Source organism: Rhea pennata, chromosome 12 (genome assembly GCF_028389875.1).
Source record: "Rhea pennata isolate bPtePen1 chromosome 12, bPtePen1.pri, whole genome shotgun sequence".
Classification (NCBI taxonomy): domain Eukaryota; kingdom Metazoa; phylum Chordata; class Aves; order Rheiformes; family Rheidae; genus Rhea; species Rhea pennata.
In genome coordinates this window covers 18,564,504-18,590,862 of record NC_084674.1, presented here as the reverse complement: position 1 = coordinate 18,590,862, position 26,359 = coordinate 18,564,504, and the positions used below count along the sequence as shown (strand labels likewise).

The following is a 26,359-nucleotide window of genomic DNA, read 5'->3' as shown; positions in this document are numbered from 1 at the left end:
ACTACAATCAGTGATTTTCAAGCTAACTTGCATTTAAATATTATCATTTTATAGCCATATTTTTGACAGACTCAAACTTACCTATAATGCTGCAGTTCTGATTCTAGCTGCTGAATGTATATTTGCAAATGTGGCACTTCGTTAGCTTTCACTTCTAATTCCTTCACTTTGCCAAGACTGTTAAGGACCGCATGTCTTGCTTCTTCAACCTTCTTTCTCATTTCTGCTTGTTCTCTCTTCAGGTTACGGTTGCAGTCTTCCAGGTTGACGAGAGCTTCCTGAGAGCTCTTCAGCTCTCTTTCCAATTCCTGATTGAACCTAATTGCTTCTTCAATTTGTCCATCCCTGGAGCTCCGGATGAGCTCCACTTCCTTCAGTATGCTTTGAAGGCACTTGGTCTGAGGGTGGTTCTGTGTTGTCAGTCTCTTGCTTCCTATAAAGCAGGTCCCCTCTTCCTTATGGTTAGCGTGGCTCTTCCGCAGTCCTACCTATAATGAACAGGAACATAAAGCAGGGAGAAATTAATGTATCTGAAAGCAGATAATATTTTAATCAAGACTGAAAATGACTGGATTTTTCTTTTGTTTTTTTAATCACATATAATGGATCAGCAGCTAATAGAGAACTTACCTCTGCCAAGCATAGAGACAAGGAAGCAACTTCTGGATAAGTTTTGAAACAAATATCTGTAAGTTACATGAATGTTGGGTACTAGTATTAAATCCAAGTTGATTAGACTCCTAGAACAAATGGCCAACTTAGCCTTTCAGTGCTTTGCCTGTTCTATGCTGTTTCATGTCACAGTATCTTAACTGCTGTTAAACATATGCTTGTTTCGCTTGAGCCAACAGACTCCAAATTAATGGGTCTCTGCACTACTTGTCAATCCATTTGCAGAACTGGCTCCAACTCTGAACTCACAGGACTGCATTTGCAGGAAAACTCACTTCTAATCTTTCCAAGGTAAGACTGTCAAATGTTTAGAGCTCAGGAGTTGTACATGCTTATGCAGGTAAGAGTCCAGAAGTTCTTACTTATATTTTAGGAAAAACACTACATAATTGATACATGACTGACTGCACTTGCAGTAGAAAAGCAGTGTTGTATATCTGAGTTTGGTAAATTGAAGTCTTGTCTAATTTTAGGAGTATGACATTTAGTGCATTACTTAAATGTATATAATGTCGTGTTAGTAAATATACTGCAAGAAAACATTTCTCCTTGAAGACTCTATGTAGTCAAACTACTTCTTAAAAAGTTAATACAGAAGAAGTAACAGCCCAAGTCTGTGTTACACTCCTTCCAGAGACCACTCTGGATGCAGATGTATTATTAACACTTGATTCTTTGAAAGCAGCATTGTTTTTTAGCGCAGTATCTTCATCTGCAAACTATATTTTAACCAATAACTCGGGCTCTAGCCAACAGAAGTAGGGGAGCTTTGAAGGCCGCCAGGGGCAGCGGCGGGGGCACGGTGCCCGGAGAAGTGTCGCCGCGCCGGACCCACCTGCAGGGCGAGGCAGCGGGCGTCGCTGCTCTGCAGGGCGGCGCGCATGTCCTCCACCAGCTCCCGCAGGCTGCCGTTCTCCTCCTCCAGCTTGGCGATGCGGTCCTCGGCCTGCTCCAGCGCCACCACCTCCTCGTAGCACTCGCGCGAGCAGGGCCCGGCCGCCCGCCGCCCCGCCGCCTGCGTGCCGGGGCCGGGGCCGGGGCCGGGGCCGGGGCCGCGGCCGGGGCCGGGCCGCGGGCGGCGGCGGCGCAGCGGGCTGCGCAGGCGGATCTGCGTCTCGATGTGCTCGCTGTCGGCGCCCAGCGGCAGGCGCGGCGCGGCGCCGCCCGCCTGGGTGCTGAAGTAGCCGCAGAGGCGCGCGTGGAACTGGCGGAAGGTGAGCTCGGCCGAGAGCCCCTCGCACAGCCCCGCGCACTCCTCCGCGTCGGCCGCCGCCTCCAGCCCCAGCACCTGGCACAGCGTGCGGAAGTCCTCGCCGGGGATGCGGCCCTCGCCGGCGCAGTCCAGGTGGTGGAAGATCTCCTGCAGGTACTGGTCCAGCCCGGTGGCCAGCACCACGATCTCGTTCTCCACGCCGCGGTCCAGCCCGTAGTGGTAGGCCAGGGCGCTCACCAGCCACTGGGTGCGGCGGGCCGGCCGGCGGTACGGGTCCCAGCCCTCAGGCGGCTCCATCGCGCCCGCCCGCCGCCGACCATGCTTCCCCCGCCGCCTCCCGCTCGCTGCCGCTGCTGCCGCCGCCGCCGCCGCGCCCGCTCCCTGCCGCCGCCCCTCCCTGCCTCCCGCCCTGCCTCCGCCCCTGGGCGCGGGCAGGCCCCGCCCCGCCGGCGCGCGGCGGCGGCCGTTGGGCGCGCGGCGGCGGCCGTTGGGCGCGCGCCCTTCTGGACGGGACCTGCAGCCGTTGCCCCCGCGCGGCGGCGGCCGTTGGGCGCGCGCCCTTCTGGACGGGACCTGCAGCCGTTGCCCCCGCGCGGCGGCGGCCGTTGGGCGCGCGCCCTTCTGGACGGGACCTGCAGCCGTTGCCCCCGCGCGGGCGTTAACGGCATCGGAGACCCGGCGGCCTCCCGCGCGCTGCCGCCGGCCCGGTTTGCGAGCTTTGCGAAGGGGCCCGGGTGCGCGCTGCCGGCCGTGCCCGAGGCAGAGCCTGCCCCCCTCGAGCTCCTTCCCCTCACGCCCCAGACTTACATCAAGAAGTTTTCAGGTCTCATCATGCCACTTCAGTTTCTTTGCCAACATCGACAGAATATGGATTGAAACTGTATTAGGTAGGAGTGGGATTAGTAAGAACGTACACAGTAGCATTGTTTATAGAAAAAAAATGGTTTGGCCTTAAATTAATTATACTCTTATTTTAGTTCAGGGTTCATATATGATATTGTGCAAGGATCAGCACAGATTGGTTTTGTGTCTCAAGTGCCAGGATACCAACAGTCCAGTCTCATTTGGGCAGTGGGTTGTCATTCAAGAGTGCTATACAGAGCCAAAACGACCAGTTAGGCTGTGGGAAGTGTTTATTTTGCAAGAAAGGTCACTTCATTACTGTAAAATATACTTTATTTCTTCTAAGCTTTCTATTATTGGAGAGAAAACTGAAGACCTAATGCTAAATACTTAAAATATGTTTTCCAAATCTTTTTCAAAATTTCATACTGTGATGTATAGGAAGAAGATTCCTGTACACACAGACGATTTCACCGAGATGAGTTAAAATAATTCTGATGGTGCAGTGTTGTTATTGGCATAATTTTAAAGTTACTTGCAACTCCAAAAATGTTGGGTGTGCTCTTGTTTGTTAGGTCCAGCACAATTTGGGACAGTTCTATGTATACCGTAAGGAAAAAAAAGGAAAAATGTAGTTGAGCATTCATATTTGTCATGAGTTTATTCCTGCTTGCAGCATTTTCTCATTTAATACTTACCTTGAAGCTACTACTCTCCTGCTTACTGAAGAAGTTACTCTTCTTCACTACTGTTTTTGTATTTTGAACATATTTGACATGTATGAGAACAAATTCCTGCTCTGTAGAGCTAGCTCATTGTTGTATAGGTAATGTGCAAAAAGAGAATGAGATAATAAATGTGATAGCAGGGTGAAGCTAACTGTGTACATAAATAATTCTTTGATTTCATATTATATTTTTAATTTTATATCCACTTGGTAGGGAATTCTGGTGGAGCAGCTCAGGGAACATGTTACACACTATTTGGCAGTATAAATAAAGAATTATGGAGGCAGATCAAAATAAGCAAGTAGGGGTGTGGAGCACTTGGTGAAGACAAAGCACTTAAGTTTGATCTGTCCTTTTAGGATTTATTGCTTATAGATTGTTTTAAAAATTGATAATATATATTGTTTAAGAGAGAACTACCATTGCCATTAAAGATTTCAAAATATTTTCTAGCAATGAATGGGTAAAGGTGAAGGAATATAAACTATAAGAACAGAGATAGCACTGTATTCGTATCACATCACAGGAATGAGAGGGAAAACAGCTATTGCATTTCAGCAGCATATCGGTTTCCAAAACTTGAGACTCTCTGCCACTGAGAAGCACTTTGTGTATTAGTTGGTCAGTCAGTGGTTATTTATTAAAAAAATGTTTTTTTGAAGATTACCGTAATATTTTTTGGGGGGAGGAGGAGAGGGTGTCACTGTGGGTATGGCAGTGAAGAGAGATACTACTAAACGCATGGTGGCCTTTCTCTTGAAGGAATGTAATCCCGTTTTAAGCGGAGAAATGGCGTTATGTAGTCTGCAGAGGAAGCAGCTGCACCTATCTGAATAACAGGTGTTCTATTTTACACTTCTTAGCTATTCAGAATCTGGAGAAATTTTAAGGCTCTTCTACTCTTCTACAGTCGTTAGAGAAAGAGAAAACTATTACTTTCAACTTTTATTTAGTGGTGCTCATGAGGTAAATATTGCGCTTTTATGAGCAAATTTGGGAGTCAATTGAGGGGAAAAGCTGCAGATTCGCTATAGTATAAGTGAGACCAGAATTTGGCTAGTAGTTCTTCAGTTAATGATATCACTACTGGCTTTCTGTTTCACTACTTGCTAAGTTATTCAGTAGTTCTTTTATAGGTTGCAGACATGTTACCTGAGTCTGTGTTACAAGTTTTTTGACTCCTGTTAAGAGTATGTTATCTAAATTACTTCAGAGAGATGTCTGCTTTCTAAAATATTGATGTAGTCTTAATTTCTATAAGTATGTATTATTTAGACTTATCCTTTTTAGATCACCTTTACTCCTGAGTATCCCTAAATATTACCTATCTAAATATTACCTTATCTAAGTCTGTGTTTTATAGGTGAGGAAATAGAGATACGATGACAGTAAGGAGCAGATGCCAACAGCACTATGGCTTCTCAACTTTAGTGTTGTAACACCCATTTTGCATCTTTTTAGCCCTTTTGGTGAAATCCAGAACCTGGACTCACTAGCAAATTAGATTCAGTTAGTTTATGGGGAAAGTTGGGCATCTTAGAATGCCCCCAAAATGGCATGCTGAATAGGGAGCTGCATCAAGTTAGACGATACAGAAGATTTAGGTGCACCTTATTCTGTGTTATTCAGAGGTTTTATGCACCCTGCTGAGGATTCGCAGCCCACGGCCTTTACCTGAGAGGAATAGCTTCTGGCTTTGTTGGGAGGAATAGCTTCTGGCAGCCCAGTCAGCTAGGTATCCAGCAGATGCATCTGCAGCACATTTCTTTTGAAGGCTGAAATGGATGAATGGCATCTAGGATTGGATTCTTGACCTAGCTTAGGTACAAAAGGAGCATGGAATTGTTGAGCCATTTTAAGATTTGGATCCTTATAGGCTTTATGTGCTTTTTAATTTATGTTTAAAAAATCCAGATTCTTGCTGGGTTATATTTTTTGGATGTAAGGTTCTCTTTAGGCTTGTCCAAAAGAGATTTACGAATACTCATGCTATAGGTAGTAGGTATGAGAACAGCGTACAGGAATCTTTCATAGAATACTCTCTAAAATGTTGAAGCATTTCACTATAATTATGTTTTATTCCATTGACATTTTAATTTCCACTCTGCTTTTTACTCAGGTAATTGAGATGTCAGCCAGAGTTCCTAATGATCAGTTGTGATCCACATTCATGTGGGAAAACAAAGAGAATAGAAACCTGTGAAATGAATATCCCCATCCTTTTTCATCCCAATTGTGTGAAATATTGTCCAACTAAGCACATGGATTAAAGTAGCCTTAAATACTGAGTTGTTCACATCAAAAATAGGATGTGTGGCTTTTGCAAGAAGACAAAATATTTACTGATGATTTGGTGTATAATTGCTGAACTAATCCTCTAATAGTTTCACTGTTGTCTAGGGAACAGGGAAATTGATATGCAAGCTGTGAATATAAGGACTGTTAGTTATTTTTTAGGCATGCTGAGTTTCTGAAAAGGGAGTTAGTGAAGAGTAACTAATGTGCATAAATTCACACTATGGTTTACTGCTCAGTGATTCTGTGTGTAGATAATCCTGTGTTACTGCCTCTGAGAAACTTATGTCCGTTTATTTCTGTCTGGATTATTCGTATTTCTGCTGAGTCATTTGGATTGCGATGCTCTTAAAATTACTTCAAAAGTGAACATGCTTATCTATTTTGGCAATTTGTTAGTTGTGTGCATAATTACTTATTACTCCTTATTCTTTCATAGGCATTAAACATTTGTAGATAATCATTTTCTCATTCTTGTGCCCACTGTATCATAAATATCATCTATGTTCAAAACAACAAATTTGTCCAGAGAAAAATATATGTTTGAAAGGGAGTAAGACTGCATTTTTTTTTAATTCCTAGTTTATCAGTGTAATACTTCTAAATTTTCTAATGCAAGTGCTCCATGAACATATAGATACAACGTAGGGTACTGCTTTCGATGTCTAGATTTTGGGTGGTGCGAGCAGAGGACACCTGGCTGGCCCATGCAGGCGCCAGCAGAGCCCCTTCTGCCTTACTTTGACTTAGCACTGGCCTTACTTTGACTTAGTTTTAATTTAAGTGGGTGGCTTTCCCTGTTTGTAAGGCATGTTATATGATATATCATTCCTGGATAGAATGTAATAAGTATTTTAAAATGTAAGTATGTTGTAAAAATGCTGGCAGTGAAAGCCTACGCTACTTATTTTAGGAATCAAGGCTGAAACGTTCAGATATTCAAGTAGCCTGTTTTCTCTTAAACTTTTAAAGACAAACGTGTGCAGTGCGAAGCCCCTGGAAGTCAAACACCGGCTTTTGACACTGCTGCATCTTTCGTGCGCTGCAGCATACTCAGTTTTAGCACAGCTTTATGTATAAAGCTGTAAGTCAGGGAAAGGCAGAAAAACTGCGGTTGTGAAAAAACTTCGTGCACGTAAGGCACTCGCTCTCAAGCAGCTGACTTCCTTAAGGACACGTAACTCACATATCTGTTTTTAAGAGGTAACGTCGGTTCGCGTACTGAGCTGGGCACGCAGCAGGCGCAGCGCGACATGGCAGCCGCCCAGCCGCCCCGGCCCGGCCGCGCCGAGCGCTGCGCCCCGCCGTGGATCCCTGCGCGGGCGCCCGCGGCCTGGCGCGGGGACGGGGCACTCTTTGGAGCGCGGAGGAACACCGCGTGGTGGGCGGCGGTGCGAAGAGGCACTTCCGGGGAGCGGAGCGAGGCAGGCGGCGCTGCTGTGGGTGTCCCGCGTCGCGGGCGCTCAGATAGCGCCCCCGAGCAGCTCGGTGAGCGGCTCTGTACCCTGGAGGCAGAGGGGGCTCCCGCCCCCGCGACCGGCCGTTGGCAGCAGGTGCGTGCGCGAGGGGCAGTTTTATCGCCACCTGCTTCCTTAACGCGTGTGCTGCCCTTCCAGCAGCTGTGGTACTTCAGGTGCTCTGCTGCCGGGCTGCAAGTAAAACTTTTTTCAAAACTGTGAAAGTAGAAACGACAATGGTAGTTGATAGCCTCAGAAGACATTAGCCTTTTCACTTGTTTGAGCTTTGTGGGCTTTTTTTTCTCTGGGTGTATTGCTATACTGTTACTAGATTCTGTTGCCTAGAGATCTTTGTGAGAACTGTTCCAGCCTTCAAATTTAATCCCTTGAGTATATGTGCTATACAGTTTTACAACACTTTGGAATGGGAATATTTGTGCTTCCTACTGCTGTCCTTTTTGGCTCCTGATTTGGCTCTGGTAAGTATTTCTATTTGATCTGCACAGCGACACTAAAATAAGCTGTTTTTTCTTTTTTTTTTTTTTTTTTTTTTTAGTTTTTTTTTTTTTTAGTTTTATAATCAGTTGTCTGGTGATTGTACATCAAGATGGCAAAGCAAGAGCATGAGACTTCAGAGGCAATGGATGAAGAAGAGCTGGAGGAGGGAAATGAAGAAGAGATGACAGATGTGGACACAACCTGCTCTAAAAGTACTTTTGAAACTGAAAGCCTAGAGGTACTTGAAGATAGTGGTCATTTGACCCCAGAAGAGCCCTACCTGTCTGAAAAAGGCTCAGGGGAACTTGCTGGCTCACATACTGTCACCTGCACATTCACAGTCTCACTAGCTGTCCCTATAGTGATTCCGAGTAAGTATCTGACGCTGGTTTTCCTAAGAATACTACTTTCATCATTTCATAAAATATAATTATGGGACAGAGTCTTAGGTCTTTTTGAGGAGATAGTGTTAGAAAAGATGTTAGTTGGTTTGTATTTCCCTGGGTAGATCACTCAGGAAAACAGCAATGGGACGTGGGAGCCTTTTATCATTGGGTGATTGTCACTGGTGACTGAAAACCTTTCCTGACTGGTAGTTCCTCAGTAGTCACAGTTACTCAAGTTGATGATTTTATCTGGTGCTTATTAATAAGTCACTGCCTAATAGTCAAAATACTTTTTTGTTTTGCACATATTCCCAGTTTGCTTAATTATGATTTTTGAGTAGTCTAAAGGTAGTATCATCATTTTGGGGTAAAGGCAGCAGCTGTTCAGGAGATGTGGTATGATTCTCCATGGCACAGTGGTTTTTCAGCATAACAGGAGTGGGTACATTCAGCTTTTCCCCAAGTGGTGTGGAACAGTTGCTTTGTGCAATTTATCTGAATAAGAAGATGTATGTGTCTTGGGAGTTACAGGAATTGGAAGAAGACGTACTGCAGGAAGAGAGAGTGAGGGGAATTCCAGAAACTTAATGGACCATTAAGGCAGTTAAACTTGAGTAAAAACAGCAGACTTAGGCACTGGGATAAGAATTTCACCTCCAGCATTTCACATGTTCATTTCAATCAGTTATTTTTCTGCTGTCATAATGTAACTCATGTTACCATTTGAGCATTGCAGGAACTGTTTATTTTTTTTTCCTGACAGTGTCATCTTTGATAACATTTGGCATTTCTAAATAATTCTAATATCCTCACTAGGGCACAAGCGGAAGATATCCAATGTAGCTGAAGCGCAAAGAAATAGTATTCAAGGTGACAAATATGGAGTTATTCCAAGAATGCGACGTTACTATCACATTGAGTATTTCCTTCTACCAGATGATACTGTACCCAGAAAACTGGATTTGGTATTGTTTGGGATGATTGCAAAGCTATTTGCAGAATCTGATTCCAAGGTAAAAAAACCAACCAACCAAAAAAAAACAAACAAAAAAAACCCTGAATCCATAAAACTGAGTAGTCCAGAATGTTGTATGTGTATTTTCTTGTTTATGCTACTATGTTCTTTTTTTCACTGTAAGCAGACAATTCCAGGGATTCAGCCAAACCTTTGTAAAGACAAACTGATGGGAGGGGTAACTTCCTCAGTGAGTAGATGTATGGCAGAGAGGTATATGGAGGAGGTGAATATATAGGTTTTATCAGTAAGTTTTGCACTCTATTTTTCCTAAAATATTTATTTCATTAATGTGTCACATAGTGCATAAATCTTGTCTCCATCACAGTTTTTTATAATAAAAACACATGAGCATGCACAAATAGTTTTTGATCCTTGAAAGGTGATTTTTCATGGTATCATCCTGACTGACCACATTTATGTTTTAAACCTTAAGTCACTGTGAATCTTCCATTTTTAAAGCCTAGTACTTTCTGGCAAGGAACTTGACTTCAGTTAAAATGAAAGTGAGCAAGACTTATGTAAAAGGGGGGAAAAAAGATATATATGTGAGTGAGTGAGTGTGTGTGTGTGTGTCTGTGTGTATAAATACACCCAACCCACCCACACCTTCCCACTCACCCACTCCCCTTCTCCACGTTCTGTCCTATCCTTGAAGAAGGATAGCCTGCTTCTATGAAATTTTCAAAGAACAGAAAGATAAGGGACAGACACAAAGTAATTTATTTTCTCATAAATAACATGTATGCAATATTTTGATAGGCAGCATTTTGACCTTAAAAAATTAGCAGAAACTGAAAATTCCTCTGTGAAATGGAGATGGATCTAGGCAAAATGTTATATAACAAGCCAGTCAATATTTAGCATGTAGTACAAATTTAAAGCAGTTTTATGTATATATGCTTCCACACATAGTTCAGTCATGTTACCCGTGAAACACTAATGCTGCTGAAACATAAATGACGGATAGAAGAGTGGGAAATGCAGTGTTTTGAAGTGAGGAGGAGAAAAATCAGTGGAGGTAGGAGGAGTTGAGTAGCAAAGAATCAGCCTTTGGAACAGAAAATAGAGGTTGTTAGGATGTTTTCTCCATGTTATATGGCATATTCTTATTTTGGTAGTCTATAAATAAAATACAAATAAGGAGAGAGAAAAAAATTCTTGAGAAATCACAATGGCTGAATGTAAATGAAAATTTGTTGCTGAAGCTGCTTTGCCACGTTAGCCCCCAATTTAACTATAATATAGAATTGCAAGTGAATCTTACAGTCTGCTTTGAAATATTAAAATTAAGAACAAAATCCTGCTTTCCTTTCATATGTGAATACTCATTGGCTTTTCCCTTCAGTGGGAGCAGGTGGTATATTTTTACAATATGATATATTCTCCTGCTTATGGAGTAGAGACTCTTTGAAGAGGTCATCAGCTAGTCTTGTGTGCTTTTGCTTTTGTGTTTGCGTTTCAATCTCAGTGACTTTTATTTATTTCTTTTCCCCCTTTTTATGCTTTTTGTTAAGAATCAGTTTGAGTTTTTTTTTTTTTAAAAGAAAAAAGCTTCTGCAAAGTTGCTGATTGAAATGTGTTGTATCAACAATTTTAAGTACTTCGTTCCTGTTTAGCAGCCTATACAAGTGAAGTGTAGAGGTGGTACTTTATTTTGGTATGTATCAAGTCAGCATTTTAAAGTGTATGTTTTTGCTTTTGCAGTATTCTGTTAAGTTTTAAGTATATGAGTTCATACTGATCAGCAGCGTACCTGTTGTTTTTTGTTATCTCATGTCGTCATAATGTCAGACCTTGACTTGACAGGATGACTTGTATGAATCCAACAAAACATCCTTGTCTGACACATCAATGGATGTCACATATGTCCCAGCATGAGCTGCAAAAATAGGAAATGTACTATTAGAGAACAGCTTTCTTCTAATACACTTAGTAGTATAATCTTTTACTCCGCTTCTGGACGACAGCCTGTTGACCTCAGAAAAAGAGAAACTGTGCTGCAATATCTCTCATTGTATTGTTCTCCAATTGGATGATTCTTCTAATTTTAGTCTTCCTTGAATACTTGAATATAATATTTTGTAACCATAGAACTCTTCAAGAGATCTCACTAGCTTTTTCCATGCACTGTACTGTCTGTAATTAAATATTGTTATCGTGGTCAACATGTGAATGTAAGTTCTTCAGTACTGGTCAGCTCCTGTAAAGATTTTCATGTTTGCTTTAATAGATTATTACACCATGGTTTGAAAATGACCGGATCTGGGTATCGTGGAACCATGGTATTGATATCAGTGTCACCAATGAATATCTAATGAAACTAAGAGATCACAAAATAACTTTAAAACTCTGGGATTCCAAGGACAAAGTTTCTTCAAAAGCTAAGTTTAGTCAGCCAAAGGTTTTTTCTTCACAAGTAGAGGATGCAGATGCTGTTGGTAAGCCTAATGCAAACAGACACATCATGTATCTTGAAATTGTGACTATGCCTGTTAGCAAATTATTGATGGGATTATTTGAAATTCTTTTGTTGTTCTCACTAAAAGAGTTTCTACTTTGTATTTTAATTAATGCATAAGTCAGCTTCTGAAAATTTTTATGGTAGAAAAATATAATTGGGCCTATAACCTGAACCTTTGTAAACTGAAGAGTTATTTGAGGCTGCTCTGTAGTGATGGTAGTAATGGTTATATTAGTGTTTCAAAGATGGATTTTGGCAGGGGCAGGGGGAGAGGGGGAGCTGTCTTGAGAGAAAACAAAAATTTCACAGCCACATTTTTATATTGTGCTTCTTTCTGTTTCATCCTCTCACTCTTGTTCCCCCCTCCCGCACCCAACTAACTTGAATCCGTGGCTGAATTTTGGCCACAGTAGATTGAGAATCAGTAGTTTCAAAGGTAGTTATTTACTAACTAATTTATTTTTTTTACTAGTTAATCTACTACTTGAGTTATTTTAATTAGGAAAAATAGGGATCTTGTTACGGTTTATATAGGCACATGTGTATAATGAGAACTCAGTCCTTATTGCTTACTAGAGAAGTAAGTATGAGATGAAACCTATAGGACATAGGGTATCCTTTGTTCTACTTCTCTGCAAACGCTGGTAATTTTTTTTTTAATAAAAAATATATATTTTTTATTAATAAAATAATGCCCATGTATCTAAGTGGATAGAGATTTGGGGAGGTTATAAGATTTCAAATACTAGTTAATACAAGCTTGGGTTTCTTTTTGATTAAATTGATACTAATACATCAAATGCTTGCTGAGCTGTGGAGAGTTTGATCAGAGAATAAGCTTTGTTGGAAACTTAGAGCATTTGTTCTTTGTCTTCAAGACAAAAGCAAATATTCAGCACCTGAATAGCTGCTGTTGAGGAATGGAACCTTGTTTGTATTTCAGTGTTTTCTGAACAGCTTCCTTACATTTTAGCCACAGGCAGGCAAGAGAAAGGATTAAGAGCTTGGCTTCCTAAAATTGCAGTCTTTCAGAGGAGTCTGTATAGAGAAGTCCCTGTTGGCTTACTTCTAAAACTGCTCACCTCTTCTGCAGCTCCAGTATTCTGGGAGTTCCAAGAAGCCTCAGCTACCCCTGTATTTTCCTCCAAAGATGCATTGTTTTATATATGCTATATATAGTACACAGGGAAAATATTTTCTCCTAGATTCCTCTCCAGACTGACAGAAATAATGTCTCTGAGTGGCTTCTTAAAGATGCTAGGAAAAGGTGATCACAAGCCATGGGAAAATACTTGTTCAAAACTTGAGACCACTTGGTTGGTGGCCCAGCCAGACTAACAGTGAAGTTAAATCAAGAAATTTCTTTACTTTTTTTCCCTAACAGGTGGAGTAAAATACACAGTACTGTTGCAAAGAAAAATTTTTGAAGAGACTCAGCCACCACCTAGCTGTACAAAAGTTAAAGGAGTGATGGAATCCAAGGCACAGAAGGCATCTTCAGCCCGTGGTGTTGAAGGTATAGACGTATGAAGACAGAGCTAGCTTGATGGGAGACAAAGGGAGCAGGTGTGAAACTTGGACCTGCAGTAATGGGGGGGCAGGAATAGGAGTGAGGAAGCTAGTGAAGGAACAGCCTGTTGCAGGAAGACTGAGGTTGGAATAAGTTTTTAGTATCTTTGGAGTAGAATTGGAACAGAAAAGAGATAAAGATGGCTCACAGAAGGTTTTTAAAGGAACATAAGAAGAAAGCACCTTGTTTTTTTCCTACTGTTTCACATTTCTAAGTGTACTACATGCACATCTAGAACCTCAGCTAGAATATAACCTTCCAGATTTTTACTGTTTCTCTGCTGTTGGTGAATACTGGAAACCTAGTAGCAGCGTGTCATGTTTTCTTCAAATAGCTAGATTGTGGGAGGTATGAAATTTTATTCCTGACATTGGTGGGATCCTTATTTTATGCAGTTTTGTAATCTGTTTTTGTCTTATTCCAGCTGAGAAACTGCTGGGGTATTGCCACAGATAACAAAATTCTAGCCTTATGTCAAGCAGCAGCATCCTTTAAGCAAAGAGGGGAAATAGTTCTCCATCTAGTGGCTGTGTCATTTGTTGCCACATCTTCCTAAACTGTGCTTTTAGCCTTTGTTCCTTTTGGAGCCTTTTTAGAGTTTGTTGACTGGAAAGCTCCTCAATACTCTCTTAGCTAGAGAAAGTGCAGAGTGCTCTGCTGGGCCTTTAGGGGACCTATGGTGTCATGTTACTATGCTTGACTACAGATCATGAGAACTGAGGACTTGTTAAAACAACTGAAAATTTAATCAATAAAAATTAAAATAATTATAAAATGCTCAGTATTGTGAAAAACTAGACCCTTAGCTTTCCAGCTGGGCTTCCAAGGTTAGTGGAAACCTTTTCCCTTATGTTTTTGTGCCTCCATTTTTCATTTTCACACTGAAGATAGAGTTAGAAAGTACAGAAAGTATTAATGTTGAGAAAGCACAAGAAAGGGTACTGTAACAGTGAGTGTTGTAGTGCTCTCCATGAGGACTTCAGCAATTCTTTCTTTATACTGGGATTACTGTTCGGATACTTCATAAGAAAGAGCAAAAATGCAAGAGCTGCATTGTATAGTTAATGAAAAGGCTAAGTTTTAAACTGCTTTAATGAGCAGTATGTAGTGTGCTACGTAGGGCAGAGGACCACTGAAAAAAGTGTTTTGTGATCATCTAAAGTCTATGTTCTAATATATATTTGTATCAAAGGGCTGAAATAAGGCAGCATAGACCCTTTATTTTGAATTTTTTGCTTATTGGGAGTTTGCCTTGCAATTTAAAGGTTCTTCTCGTAGAATGTTTTTTATGAACAAAAAAGTCAAAAATACTGGAAAAGAAGTGTTATGAGTCTCCATGACTGTGTTCTGACTTTAATAATCTTTTATGAAAATCCACGTTTATTTTTTAATTTTAGATGTTGTGGTCAAAACAAATTAACAGCTATCTCTGCCTCTGTGTCATGTCTAATTTTTGTTAGATCCACAAATAGAAAATGTTGGCTTGCTAAATATCTAGATAGAATTCTCCAAAGGAATCCTTGTTATTGCAGAAAGTAGTAGTGGGGACTTGGGAAATACTACCTTTTCCTCCTACTTCAGTATCATATGCAAAACCATTTGCAACATTTTGCTGGGAGGCCCGTATCACCAGCTTTCCTTGCTGATTTTTTTTATTCTTTTTAAAAGAAGATTCATGACCTGTTTCGCCAAAGTAGGAGTAGAGGAATTCCTGGTGTAGTGATCTGGTAGTCTGCATCTGTGTTTTGGTAGTATTGCCATCTAGTGACCAGCCTGGATGGGATTGATGGACCAAATACTGAAGTCTGCAAAAGTAGAAAGTGAGTTCAAGGAGGTAAAGGACAGGAACCTAACATTCAGCCGCAGATGAACGTAAAAATGTCTATGTTTTGCTTAAATTATAACCCATTCTGTGTTAAGGAAGAAAGAAGTGCCCTGAAGGTCTCTTTCTTTTCACTGACCTTAAAAAAAACTGTAGAAAGAGGGGCCTAACTGTGCCCCTAACTATTGGCATGTTATGAGACCAAAGGCTGAGTCAATTAAAATGAAGCAGGACACTTAAATGTGACTATTTTCATATAATTAAATGACATTGGAAGCCAGTTAGATGGAGTATACCAATTGCTGGTCTATATAAAACACCAAACAAGCATCTACACATTGTATAAGAGATCTGGAGACTAGTAGTATTATTGGTTTTTTTCAGTGTTTAATAAGTATTGATTGGATTAACGATTGAACAGTTGACCAAAATTATTAAGCAAAAGTGATGTATTGTTTCTTAGTGTGTGCAGTCTTCCATGCATTAAGGTATGTTATTGACATCTGAATGTACTTATGTACAATTAGGACAGTCAATGCTAACAAAATATTATTTACATAGTCTCACTTTGTTTTAATTACGTGTTAATTCCTAGCTTTGTTTTGAAGTGCTGCATGATAATTGCTGTGGAAATTAATTTTCTATAAAATAAAGTATGGCCTCAGTAGTTTGGTCTCTCTACAATATCCCTCAAAGTCCCTCAAAAATATTTTGTGTATTTGGGTCTTATTCAAACTCAGCCTTGATACATAGAGACAAAAATTTAATGAATTGTGTTTTTATACGCATCATAAAACATATAAATGTTTTATAAATACAGCTTGCATAAAACTCTTATTGCTCATGTTTTCTTAGAGGCTTAGGAATAGTTGATTCATCTTTTGGGAGTTATCAAAACATGGAAATAATAACAAATACAAAGCCTGTTTTATTCCAACAGCAGAAACTTATCTGAGTAGGTTGCCAACATCTAATTATGGCTTGCCACATCCTTCAAGGACAGATGACTTGCATACAGCGAGGTAAGAATGTTGCTTTTGCATTGGGAAGTGTTCACATGTTGCAAATAAAGTTAGGTAATTTACTTTTTTTTAACCTTGTTATAATTAAGCAGCGATTTCACAAGTGGTTAACTATTCTGCACTAGTACTTTTTGCACCCATGTCTACTGATTATAATAGAGTACCAAAAGCGTTAAGATCCTCTTAATAATTGTGAGTTATTCTTTTACTGCTAGTTGGTCAAGTGAGAATGTTACAAAGTGGCAAAAGTGTGGCTTGTTATAGCTCTGGGTACCCTTTTCTTTTGAAAAGGTTGAAGATAGTGTCAGCAGTAAGAGTTAACAGCAGAACAAGCTTTACAAGCGTCTAAAATCGACTCTGTAGCTATGAATCTGCGCTGGTTCAAATTCCTCTCTAAATTAAGTTAAGCTGATAGAAACATGCAGTAATTTTCTAAAGCAAGTGAGGATAAAACCGAGTGGCGTAATGTCTTGTTAGTTTTGTTCTACTTTTAGGAACAGTTCCTCACTCTTTTGGGTTAGTTATTTGTTTAATAGCTTTCAGAGCTAAATTTCTAAAAATCAGGATGCAACTTTCTGAAATTGTAGAAAAGTTCAGAGAATTCAAGACTTGATAAATGGTAACATTAAAAAAAATGAAGTTTTTTGGGGTATTATGTATAGTGGAAAACCTTGCATTTGAAATAGAAATGAATCACAAATAGCGTACATCTCAAATACGTAATTCAGAGAATCATCCAAAAAATCCCCCCAAACACTTATATATAAACTCCTAAATTACTTTCTCAAGGTTCCTATGTTGTTTCTATAAAACTTAATTGATATTGATAGCACAAGATAACAAATCACATCCTGTACTGTATGAAGTACTCTCTCATTTTATGCTATTACATGAGTTTAAGAACTTCTCCTAAAGATTAAGTCAGATTGTAACTTAAAAGAGAGTGAAGTTAATGAAGATACCTTCAGGTAATGTTTTCAGCATACATTTATTATCTAAGCTTTGCAGATGGATGTTTCTGAGTGTTTCATTTTTAGTAAGAATGTGTTACTTCTGATGAGTTCTTCAATAAGTGAATTTTGCAGTTCAAATGACGTGGGTTTTGTAAGATGTATTTTTAGAAGTTAAAAAATCAGCAAGAATGTTAAATTGAACATACAAGCAAAATTTCAGGTAATTTACATTGGAGGGGAAAAGCATCTTAAAAGAATTCTCCCCTCATTTAGAAAATCCAAATACCTTGTTTTAAATGTACCTAGCCAGTGGTCTTTTGAGCAGCTGGAAGTGAGATACTGGTTTGACAAAATGCTGTCTTGATTAAGAATCAACAGTCTCCCAAATCTTACAATGTTTTGTTATATCAGCTTCAGTAAGTCTTGGTTTACTGCCTGTTCTAACAGTTCTCAGTCCTTGCCTAATAGACTAAATAGACATTTCCTGTGCATGTGCACCATATTGTTGCCTTTGATAATTGAACTGTTTCCTTCTGCATTATATTTTTTATATGAAAGTAAATACTGTGCGATTACATGATAACAAAATAGAAACTGAATCTTTGTAACTGCTGGAGTTGGTTGGGTCAGTATAGCTTTTTGGATCGGATTTTATGTCTTAATGGCTTATGGAAGGAGATTTGCAGAAAAAGCAAATGTGAGTTTGCATTGTTGAAACCAGTGGAATTCTTACTCCAAAGATTACATTGATGACTCTGTACTTAGTAGCAATGTGAAACATTGCTACTGTGTGTTCCATGAATATGTCCTTTCTGCTCAAGGATGGGCAACTATATTGTGCAAGATTCAGTGCACTCATCCAGGGCACTACCTTATCTTTGCACTTAGTATGCATTTGATAATTCAGTGATAAGGTAATGATGTTTGCAAGTGATATTTGCCTGCTTCAAACTGTAAAATGAAATTCTTTGTGCTACTGCTGTCCCCCTGCTTGCACTTGTACCTTTTATACAGCAACACTCTGGTGAAAGATGAACATAACAAAATCAGTGTTCTATAAAATGAGGAGTATGTGTTTATCCGTCATGCAGATTTAACTGTCAGTACAGATTAATTAGAATAGAAATTCTTTTGGAGTAGAATATTTTTGGGGGTTTGCTGAGAAAAGAAAAATAAGTCATTAGTGGAAAGAAACTTAGAGATATTACACTCTAATGACACTAGAACTGTGTAGGAATATTTATCAGAATATTAGTTCTTTTGGAGAAACTACTATCTTCAAACAGAAAAAAGCTGATGAGTATTTTATTTACATCACTGTTACTCTTTCATTTACCTGAACATTCTCATTCCCTCTATATTAAGACTGTGGTGATATTTTTCCTAGCCTCCCATTCAAACAACTATTACTATCATAATGATCTTTCCTTGTGGGATGAGTTGTCTAGTAATCACAGTATCAAAGCAAATTAATTAATGGAGGAAAGTATCTCCACTTAGCAGAAAAAATCATCAGTGATTTTTTACTTTTTTATTCATATGATTGTATCACTGTATTTGCCTCTAATATCTTAATAACATGTTTTATTTTTTATTAAGTAGCAAATAAGGACAAATATTGAGAGAAAGAAGGAAGGGTTTATTTAAATAGGATGCTTTGCATGTAAGTTAGTTAGGTAAATGTTATGAGGAAAAATATTTGGAGGCAGTATTTGCTAATTTCAAAGCAGGATTGCTTGATTTCTGACTACTTCTTTCCTGAAGACTTCTGACTATTGTTTTTGAAATTTCTACTTGTTCCTTCAGCAGACATTATATATCCTTGCAACTGCATGTAAAATTCTGTAACCCAACTGTCACCTCCTTCTAGAAAGCTGAGCTTAGTATTTTTGAGGAATAGAGCGTAGCATGTTCTTCACAAGTGAAACAAATTTACTGTGATGTGTTTTGTGCTGCTGCCCTCCAAGTGCAATATAACATTGTTGTGAAGTCAGGACAAAGAAATTACTTATTCAGGAGATTTAAAATGCCATGAGATTTTTTTTTTTTTTTTTTTTTTTTTTTTTTGTGACTACTTTAAATAGTGCACGCAGGGACCTGTAGTGTTCTGCAAATACATTGTGTGAAGATGGGGAGCAGTGTGTAGGTGTCCATTTATTTAAATAAACACCTAAGTATTTGTGTTAATATAAGTTTAATAATTATGCAGAAGTGATGAAGAGGATATAGTGGGAGATTATTTATTCTGTTGATAATTGATATCTGAAACAGGAATTACTATGAAGTGCATTTAAAAAAAGGGAAAATGTAGACATATCCCCCACTATTTTTTATTTATTTTCTATATTTCTTAAATAACTTAAAGACTTTTTAATGTTTTTGAAGCGTGCCTTTTGCGAAAAACAGATTTCTGAATGAAGCAGTTGCTGGCCCTCCACATGATGCAACTTCAGAAAAACATGAGAAGACAAAAGATAACTTGGGAAGTCTAACATATCAAGCAGACAAGACAGTTACCACAAGTAGTAAGTTTTAATTATAGATAAATTTTAAAAGGTAGATGAGGAATTCGTTATATCTATTCTCTTTTTATAAAGAGGTAAAGGTTATAAAGAAGTAAGAGTTCTCATTCTGCCATGAGCTTTCTGTGTTTCTTCAGTAGTTATTTGAACTGTGTGTGCCACAGTTTCCTTTGCTAGTAGTGTGAAGCAGGAATGATGATGGTCCTTTCCTACTGCCTGGAGTGCTCTGCGGACACTCAGAACCACTGAAAAAATGGCAAGGGACTTTTGTAAAGCAGATATAAAAGGTAAAGTTGGAGCTAAAACAACAATTCTAATTCTGAAATTGTCACACTATTGTTTCTCTCGCCACTAGAGGTGAGTTTTTTCATGCATAGTGTACAGTCTGTTTTATTTCCAGTGCTGATTCATACTGTTAAATGGAAAACCACAGCCCAGCTGTGTGAGCTTTTGGTCTGTCATTCATAGTTTATAATTGGCAAAGTGCCCATGAAAGGTGGGAAGAGATAATAACCACTGCAGCAATGGACACTACAGCCTGTATTAAATCACCTATCTTAAATACTACGCTTGTCTAGCCAAAAACTGGCATGGCATCATAAGGTTGCAGTACACATTGGCAGCATTGTGAAAAGTACATTTGTTTAACAATAAGCGTCAGTGGGCGTGAGTGATAATGTTCAGTTGTAGCATGGTTCTGTCAAAGTAAGTGCACTGGTAATGTTAACAAGAACTTTATTTGACAACTGTTTTCTGTTGCTATCCAGTGTGACAAGATCCTGCTTTTATGGGGTGACCTTTGGAAGAGTTGTAAGAAAAGCACTGTAGAGCATGCAGATAAATAGGGAAGCTTTTCAGAGTGTTCCTCTATGTGTACAGATGGTGGAAGGCAGCTCAGGTTACAGCACAGGGGTCTGTTTAAAGAGCTTAATCCTGAGCCACATCTGCCTTGCTTATTTTGCAGCTTTGGCTAAGTCTTTCCCATGACTCTGAAGACCTGTGAATTACATGATCAGTTACACACACATATCTCTCAAACTTCTACCTGCTATTTCCTTCACAATTAAGACATTTACAATCTTTGATATCCTCCATCTGGGTTATCATTTTGCTTATGTTCAATGTGGGCTGTTCTTTCCCCAGTTTAATTTTTGTACAGCAAATACATTTTTTTGTCACATTACTACTGTTACTAAAAGAAAAAACTCAGGTAATATATTGTGTTCCTTTTGTTTTCATCTATTGAGTTCTAAATCTATCCTTACCACATTCTGCCATTCCTTTTATTACAGGCTGGACTAGTAGCACTAATATTTCTACAGTTCTTTTTCTAAGTTACTATGTTCACTTGCTACAGTTTTGCCAAACTGTAACTATTTGTACTCAAATACTTTGCTTGGTTCGTTAAGTGGCTGGGCAGAGCACCTAAACCTGGGATTTAAATGGGTGAGACTGGAACTGATGGGCTTTGCAGGTTGGATAAAGACTAGATCTGGGGAAAAGAGTTTTGAGAAATACGGACTCAGCAATGCAGTAAATTACAAAAATTAATGATAATGATAATTATCTTCATGGTATCATTGTGAGGAGAAGGAAGTACAATATTCCTGTTTTGTAGAGGTGAACTTATAAAATACATTTTTTTGGAAAAATAGAAGGCAATCATATCACTCCTACTAATGCGGATTTGCAAAGGAACACGAGATGACAAAGATAAATTTAATTTTGGTAATTCCATGAATTTTTAATGCTTGCTGTTGCAAATTTCTCTTCCTTGTAAAGTAGAGATGCTGTATGTAATAGAGTAGACTGTGCAATGAAGTCTTGAGCATACTGAAATATTTGCCTAAATTTGTGTTAATATAGTTGATGTCTTCTTCTAAGGACAACACTGAGTTGCATCACCTACTGTAGTATATTTTAAATTATGTCTTTGATTAATTTCAAGAAAATATTTCTTGCTTCCTACTCAGTCTAATCTCACCCTCCATTAATAGGTAAAAGAGGTTCTGGTCCAAAAAAAATAATTGCTGCAGGCAACAAGAGAATGTTGAACCGTATTAAACTGTCTAACACCCAGACTCTGCTTGTGGCTATGGCAAAGAAACATGGCATTGCTTCACTGCAGTTGGATGTCATGCCTCTCCTTGCAGGTATTACTCTGTAAGAAAGGGGCTGGGAGGGAGAAGTGTGCTGGTGTACTGCCTGGCTGAAGCACCCACACTCATGAGTCTGGTGGAATTTGTTTTGAAAGATCTCTAAGGTATTTTATGTTTTGTCCAAAAGCTGGCTGGTTAAAATAAAAAATAATAGTTTGAGATTTAGTTTTGATCTGAAGGAGACTGACCAGTTTACAGTTCTGGGTGTTCTTATATCCTGTTTTATTTGGAACATGTTAGAAGTGGGAATTTCTGTGGTTTCTCTGTGACTAGGTTAACATTCATTATTAATAGACGTTCCATTTTGGTGTGTAGTGAGTTAATCTCCCTTTTTATTTTGTGCATGTGGACAGCAATAGTGATATGCTGGAAGATGGAACTCAGCTGCTGAGTGTATATAAGCATGTGGCAAAGGAGCTTGCAAGGAAAGCCATGCTGTGGCAATTAAACTGCTCTCATAAAGGCTAGCTCAGGTGCATCTACATGAACTGAAGTCATGCAGAGCTACAACATTTCGGAGGTGCTTACCTGCTGCTTTTCTTTCCTGTGTACAGCATCTAACTGGTTAATTGAGATAGTTTCTTTTCTTTTAAGTCCACCGTAACACTCCATCACTAAGAAATATGTCCTAATAGAAAGAAACATTTTTGCATTAGTTTCTAAGAGCAGGTTTCCCCTGTTGTCTTTGCCATTAATTCCTTGTTAAGCTTGAGAGAATGCCTTGTGAGCCCCAAAAGTTCATCTGTTTTGCTTGACTATGTATCTCTTGTCTGCACCCACTAACATTACTGTGTATTTGTCCATGCTCCTTGCAGCACGAGGGTGGCAAATCCTGGAATAGAATCCGGGAGAAAAGAGCCCCAGTAGTCTAAGTTCCATTAGAAATGCAGGTTGTCAGCTGTCTCTGGCATTGTAGTAGTATGGAAGTATGGATACTTCCATAGTATCATGCGTAAACACTTTCGGTAGATAGTAACTTCTTACAGCAGTATGCCTACAGTACTATCCCCTGATACAGGAATAGACTTAAAATTGTAGGCTCAGCTGTCCTTGTTATCCTGTGTTTACAGAAGGAATGCGTGAATATACTGTGGTATTCTCAGATACTTTTGTAATAGAAGCATGCTAGTATCTTAGCATGATGTGCAGGTTTTATAGTTGGAGCATTCTACAGCATGTACATTTGAGCCAGACTCCTTTGTCATAGTTCCTGTCCCTCCTTTCACTCTGCAGCTGGTAGTATTTTGTAACAGATTGGACAGTGATTACCACTCTATAACGTGTCCCTAATTCCTCAGAGTCAAAATACAAGGTAAGTCACAGCATCTGAAAGTTGCAGAAATGGATATAGAGGCAATCATTCTACTGTAGTATTTGTCAGTCCACTATTGACTTGGCAACAGTCAGGTATTTCAGCACTTACAGGGGCTGGCAAAAAAATCTTGCCTTTTTTTTTTTTTCATGCCAGCATTATTAGGAATGTGCTTTCAAATACATTTAACTTAAAGATGGTGAAAAATAGGGTTTTTTTTATATATATTTCATTTGGATAGAATATTAAACATATTAATACAGTTCTGAACAGCATTTTGGGAAGACTCTTTCATGAAGAACTGAAACATTCTAGGTGAGCATTGTGCAACTTTCTGAATGAGATTACACTTTACGTATTTTACCTAGAGCTGTTGCACATAAGTTTGTTTTTTAGCAATTGTTATAAAATACTCCACACTATTAGTCTTAGCACTTCTGTAGTGTTTGCAGCTTGTGTTATATCCATCAAACAAACAGTGGTCTGAGAAATGCTTCTTTAAAAATGTTTGGCGTAATGTACTTGTGATTTAAAATGGACATAGTAGAAGAATTAGGCATACACTCCACAGGTTGCTAAGTGCATCAGTGCTATTTAGAATTTGAACTTGACTTCGTATAGCAGAGACTTAACAGTTAAGATATTTATACTTCTGGGGACAAGGAAATGAAAGAAGAGGGAAAACTAAACACAACATGTTAAAATGGTGAATGATAAATCCCATTAAATAACTTTTTTTTAAAGTGTTTGCTTACCTTTAACATGACTGTGATGAAAATTTTCTGAAGTTCATTTTTTATGTTTGCATCTTCAAAAAGAAATAAGCTTCTCTGTACTTTCAGCAGCTAGCCAAGGTGGGAGTCCTGACACTTTATGGGAGCCTCACCATAAAAATATTTAAAGCAGTTAAAATGAAGCAGAAGTATAATTTTAATACAATCCAATGGAGATTTTTAATTGATTGAATCAAATATTACTGCCTTGATTCAACTGCTTCTATAACAGGATTTAATTTTGTATGTTTAAAAAGGGGAAGACTCTGTGATCAGTCGTCTGGAAGAGAACAATCCTAAAGTTTTAGATGCCTTTGTGAGTTTCACTGTAGCAACACCTCTTCTATCTGAAAGACAAAGACATGAATTGAATCCGCTGATTATAAAGATTCGTTCAGCTACCTGCCTCCCAAATACACCTGTACCAGTAGAAGTACTGCAGGTAACACATGCCACTGTTTTCTTTCTGAAGAATCCCCCTTTCTGAAGAATCAGTTACATCCTGATGTAACTTTGGTTAAAATATGGGCATGGTTTTAAAGAGACCTTTGCTTATTACATGGCAAGGTTTGTAGAATATAACTAGCATATTTCCTGCAAAAAGATGTGGCCAGATTAGTGCCTATGTATCATAGACACTGACAGCAAAACAATATTCTTGTGTTTTCCAAGGGTTGTAGTTTATATTTAATAACTGTATTTTGATTTCGGAGTAGTGGATCTGGCAGGGAAGCTAAATTAGCTATAGTACTATACACTTTGGTTTGAACACAATTGTTTGAAACAATTTGTTGATAAATTAATCTTTCTCATTAGAACAACTTCTGTTTCTGTTTAAAAAATATTATTTAGCTTAAAAATGGTGAATGTTTCACAGCGTAAAACATGCTGTACATAAAAAGAATTATTTTTATCAGTGAGAATATAGTCCAAGGCTTTTGGTCTTGCATAAGGCTCTCCCAGCCTCTGTAAATTTTGAGAGATGAGTTAGGAAACATGTCATCTTGTCAAGAACTTTAATTTTGGGAGCTATGTTGTAGTTTCCCACTTGAGGTAAAATTACAAGGAAATCATAAGTTACATCAGCATGGCCCTTAGTGTTAGGATTGTGGAGGGTTTTTATCTGTTTTTGTAATGAAAATAATTTAATAATTGTATGTCAAGAACTTTATAAAAGCACATATAATTATATATGGTCAAATTGGCTTGACATTTATGAAAGGTAGCTGGACAAATATTGTTGGTACCTATGCAACATAAAAAATAATGGAAAGAAAATATGCCAAATAGTTCCTGATGTAGTCTGGGGGGCGATCACGGAAGTTTTGACTTTATTTCCCTTCCCAAATGTGATATTGTATGAAATAATTGTTGCAAGTTAGGAAGTCTTAAGATAGTCTTGACAACGTAGCCTCCATTCCATGGAGGCTACTGCTAACCAGGATCCAGGCACAAAAAATGGCATCTTTGGTGCCTTGAAAGACATAGTTTGTGCCTTGAAGCACACCCTCCCATGTATTCTCTACTAGAAAAGCCTGTTGTTGTGTGAGAGTAAAAACTAAGAGGAAAAAATTAAGAGGAAAATATACTTCAAATAATTATTTCTTCCCTTTTTTTGTTCTTCAGAAATTGTGTGTTCCCACTTACTGCAAATACAAATTTTACAACTTCCCAGTTCATCAAACTCATGGACAAATCCATGGAACTCATGTCTACTTTAAGGACATTAACGTGCTTCTAACAGGGACAATGAAGCCTGAAGAATTACAAGGGTATCTTAGGGGTCCACCTATGGAGATTGAAGTTCATGACCGAGATAGAAATGTGGCAAATGACACAAAAAAGCCATGTTTGTTTGGGGAGGATCAAGCTGATGAAAAAGTGGGTGAGGTGAGCCTGCTTGCTTGCAAATCCACAATCTATAACTCATTTACGGAGAACAAAGCGTGGCATCCACATGGGATAGCTAAAGTCAGTCTTGCTGATTTATTGTTAGGTAAAAGGTGCTTGAATATCAGTGTGCCAATTCATAGCTGCTCAGCTCCAAATGCAACTACCTGCAAGGAGGAGAATAAAAATGAGAGAACAGTAGGATCAGTAAATAGTTTTTCCCTACTACCTATGGGGCATTACCTAGAGTCAGACTCACTCTTGAAAGTAAGAGTGGAAATAGCTGTACCCTTGAGACTGCAAGCGGAAGCTGCTGATACTGAAGTCACAAATTACCCATATGGCTGCATAATCTACATTTTTGACTACAATAATGCATCATTATTACATGATTTGGTGGAAGAGATTACAGAAATCAATGCCAAAGCCCTCCAGCTGGACTGTTATCCTGTACCATTAATTCAGATGGCTCTTGCTACATTAAAACTGAAAACCACTCTCAAGGAAGTTTCTCAGTTGGATATTGTTACTGGTTTTCATGTACTGGATGGAGCAATTCATCTCTTTGTCTTGGAGGGATTAAAAGACAAAGCAATCAAGAGACTCTGGGACAGACACTTTGAAAGGTAAGAGTGTAATGTTTTTTATTAGTTATTTCCCTAGATTAAGAGATTTTGAGCTGGCTGACTTCATCTTTTTCTATACAAAGATGTGTGTCCACGCACATAGTTGAAGCTCTTTATGCAGTTTTAGTGATTATGAGTC

At 38.9% G+C, this 26,359-nt stretch overlaps 2 protein-coding genes across 2 annotated transcripts in view; one reads left to right on the top strand and one right to left on the bottom strand.

Annotated features, from left to right (window-relative positions):
- Positions 1 to 2,254, bottom strand: part of EFCC1 (EF-hand and coiled-coil domain containing 1) — a 56,691-nt gene extending 54,437 nt beyond the window's left edge. Inside the window, exons 1-2 of the mRNA XM_062585807.1 lie at positions 1,508 to 2,254; positions 82 to 488 (exon numbers count right to left, since the gene is read on the bottom strand). Coding sequence (XP_062441791.1) covers positions 82 to 488; positions 1,508 to 2,182 — 1,082 coding nt within the window. The 5' untranslated portion in view covers positions 2,183 to 2,254. The remainder of the gene's footprint in view (positions 1 to 81; positions 489 to 1,507) is intronic.
- A 6,734-nt stretch (positions 2,255 to 8,988) lies between these two features.
- Positions 8,989 to 26,359, top strand: part of CFAP92 (cilia and flagella associated protein 92 (putative)) — a 37,642-nt gene continuing 20,271 nt past the window's right edge. Inside the window, exons 1-8 of the mRNA XM_062585915.1 lie at positions 8,989 to 9,105; positions 11,341 to 11,548; positions 12,956 to 13,087; positions 13,566 to 13,581; positions 19,324 to 19,463; positions 21,458 to 21,613; positions 23,962 to 24,146; positions 25,331 to 26,220. Of these exons, the coding sequence (XP_062441899.1) occupies positions 8,989 to 9,105; positions 11,341 to 11,548; positions 12,956 to 13,087; positions 13,566 to 13,581; positions 19,324 to 19,463; positions 21,458 to 21,613; positions 23,962 to 24,146; positions 25,331 to 26,220 (1,844 nt within the window). The remainder of the gene's footprint in view (positions 9,106 to 11,340; positions 11,549 to 12,955; positions 13,088 to 13,565; positions 13,582 to 19,323; positions 19,464 to 21,457; positions 21,614 to 23,961; positions 24,147 to 25,330; positions 26,221 to 26,359) is intronic.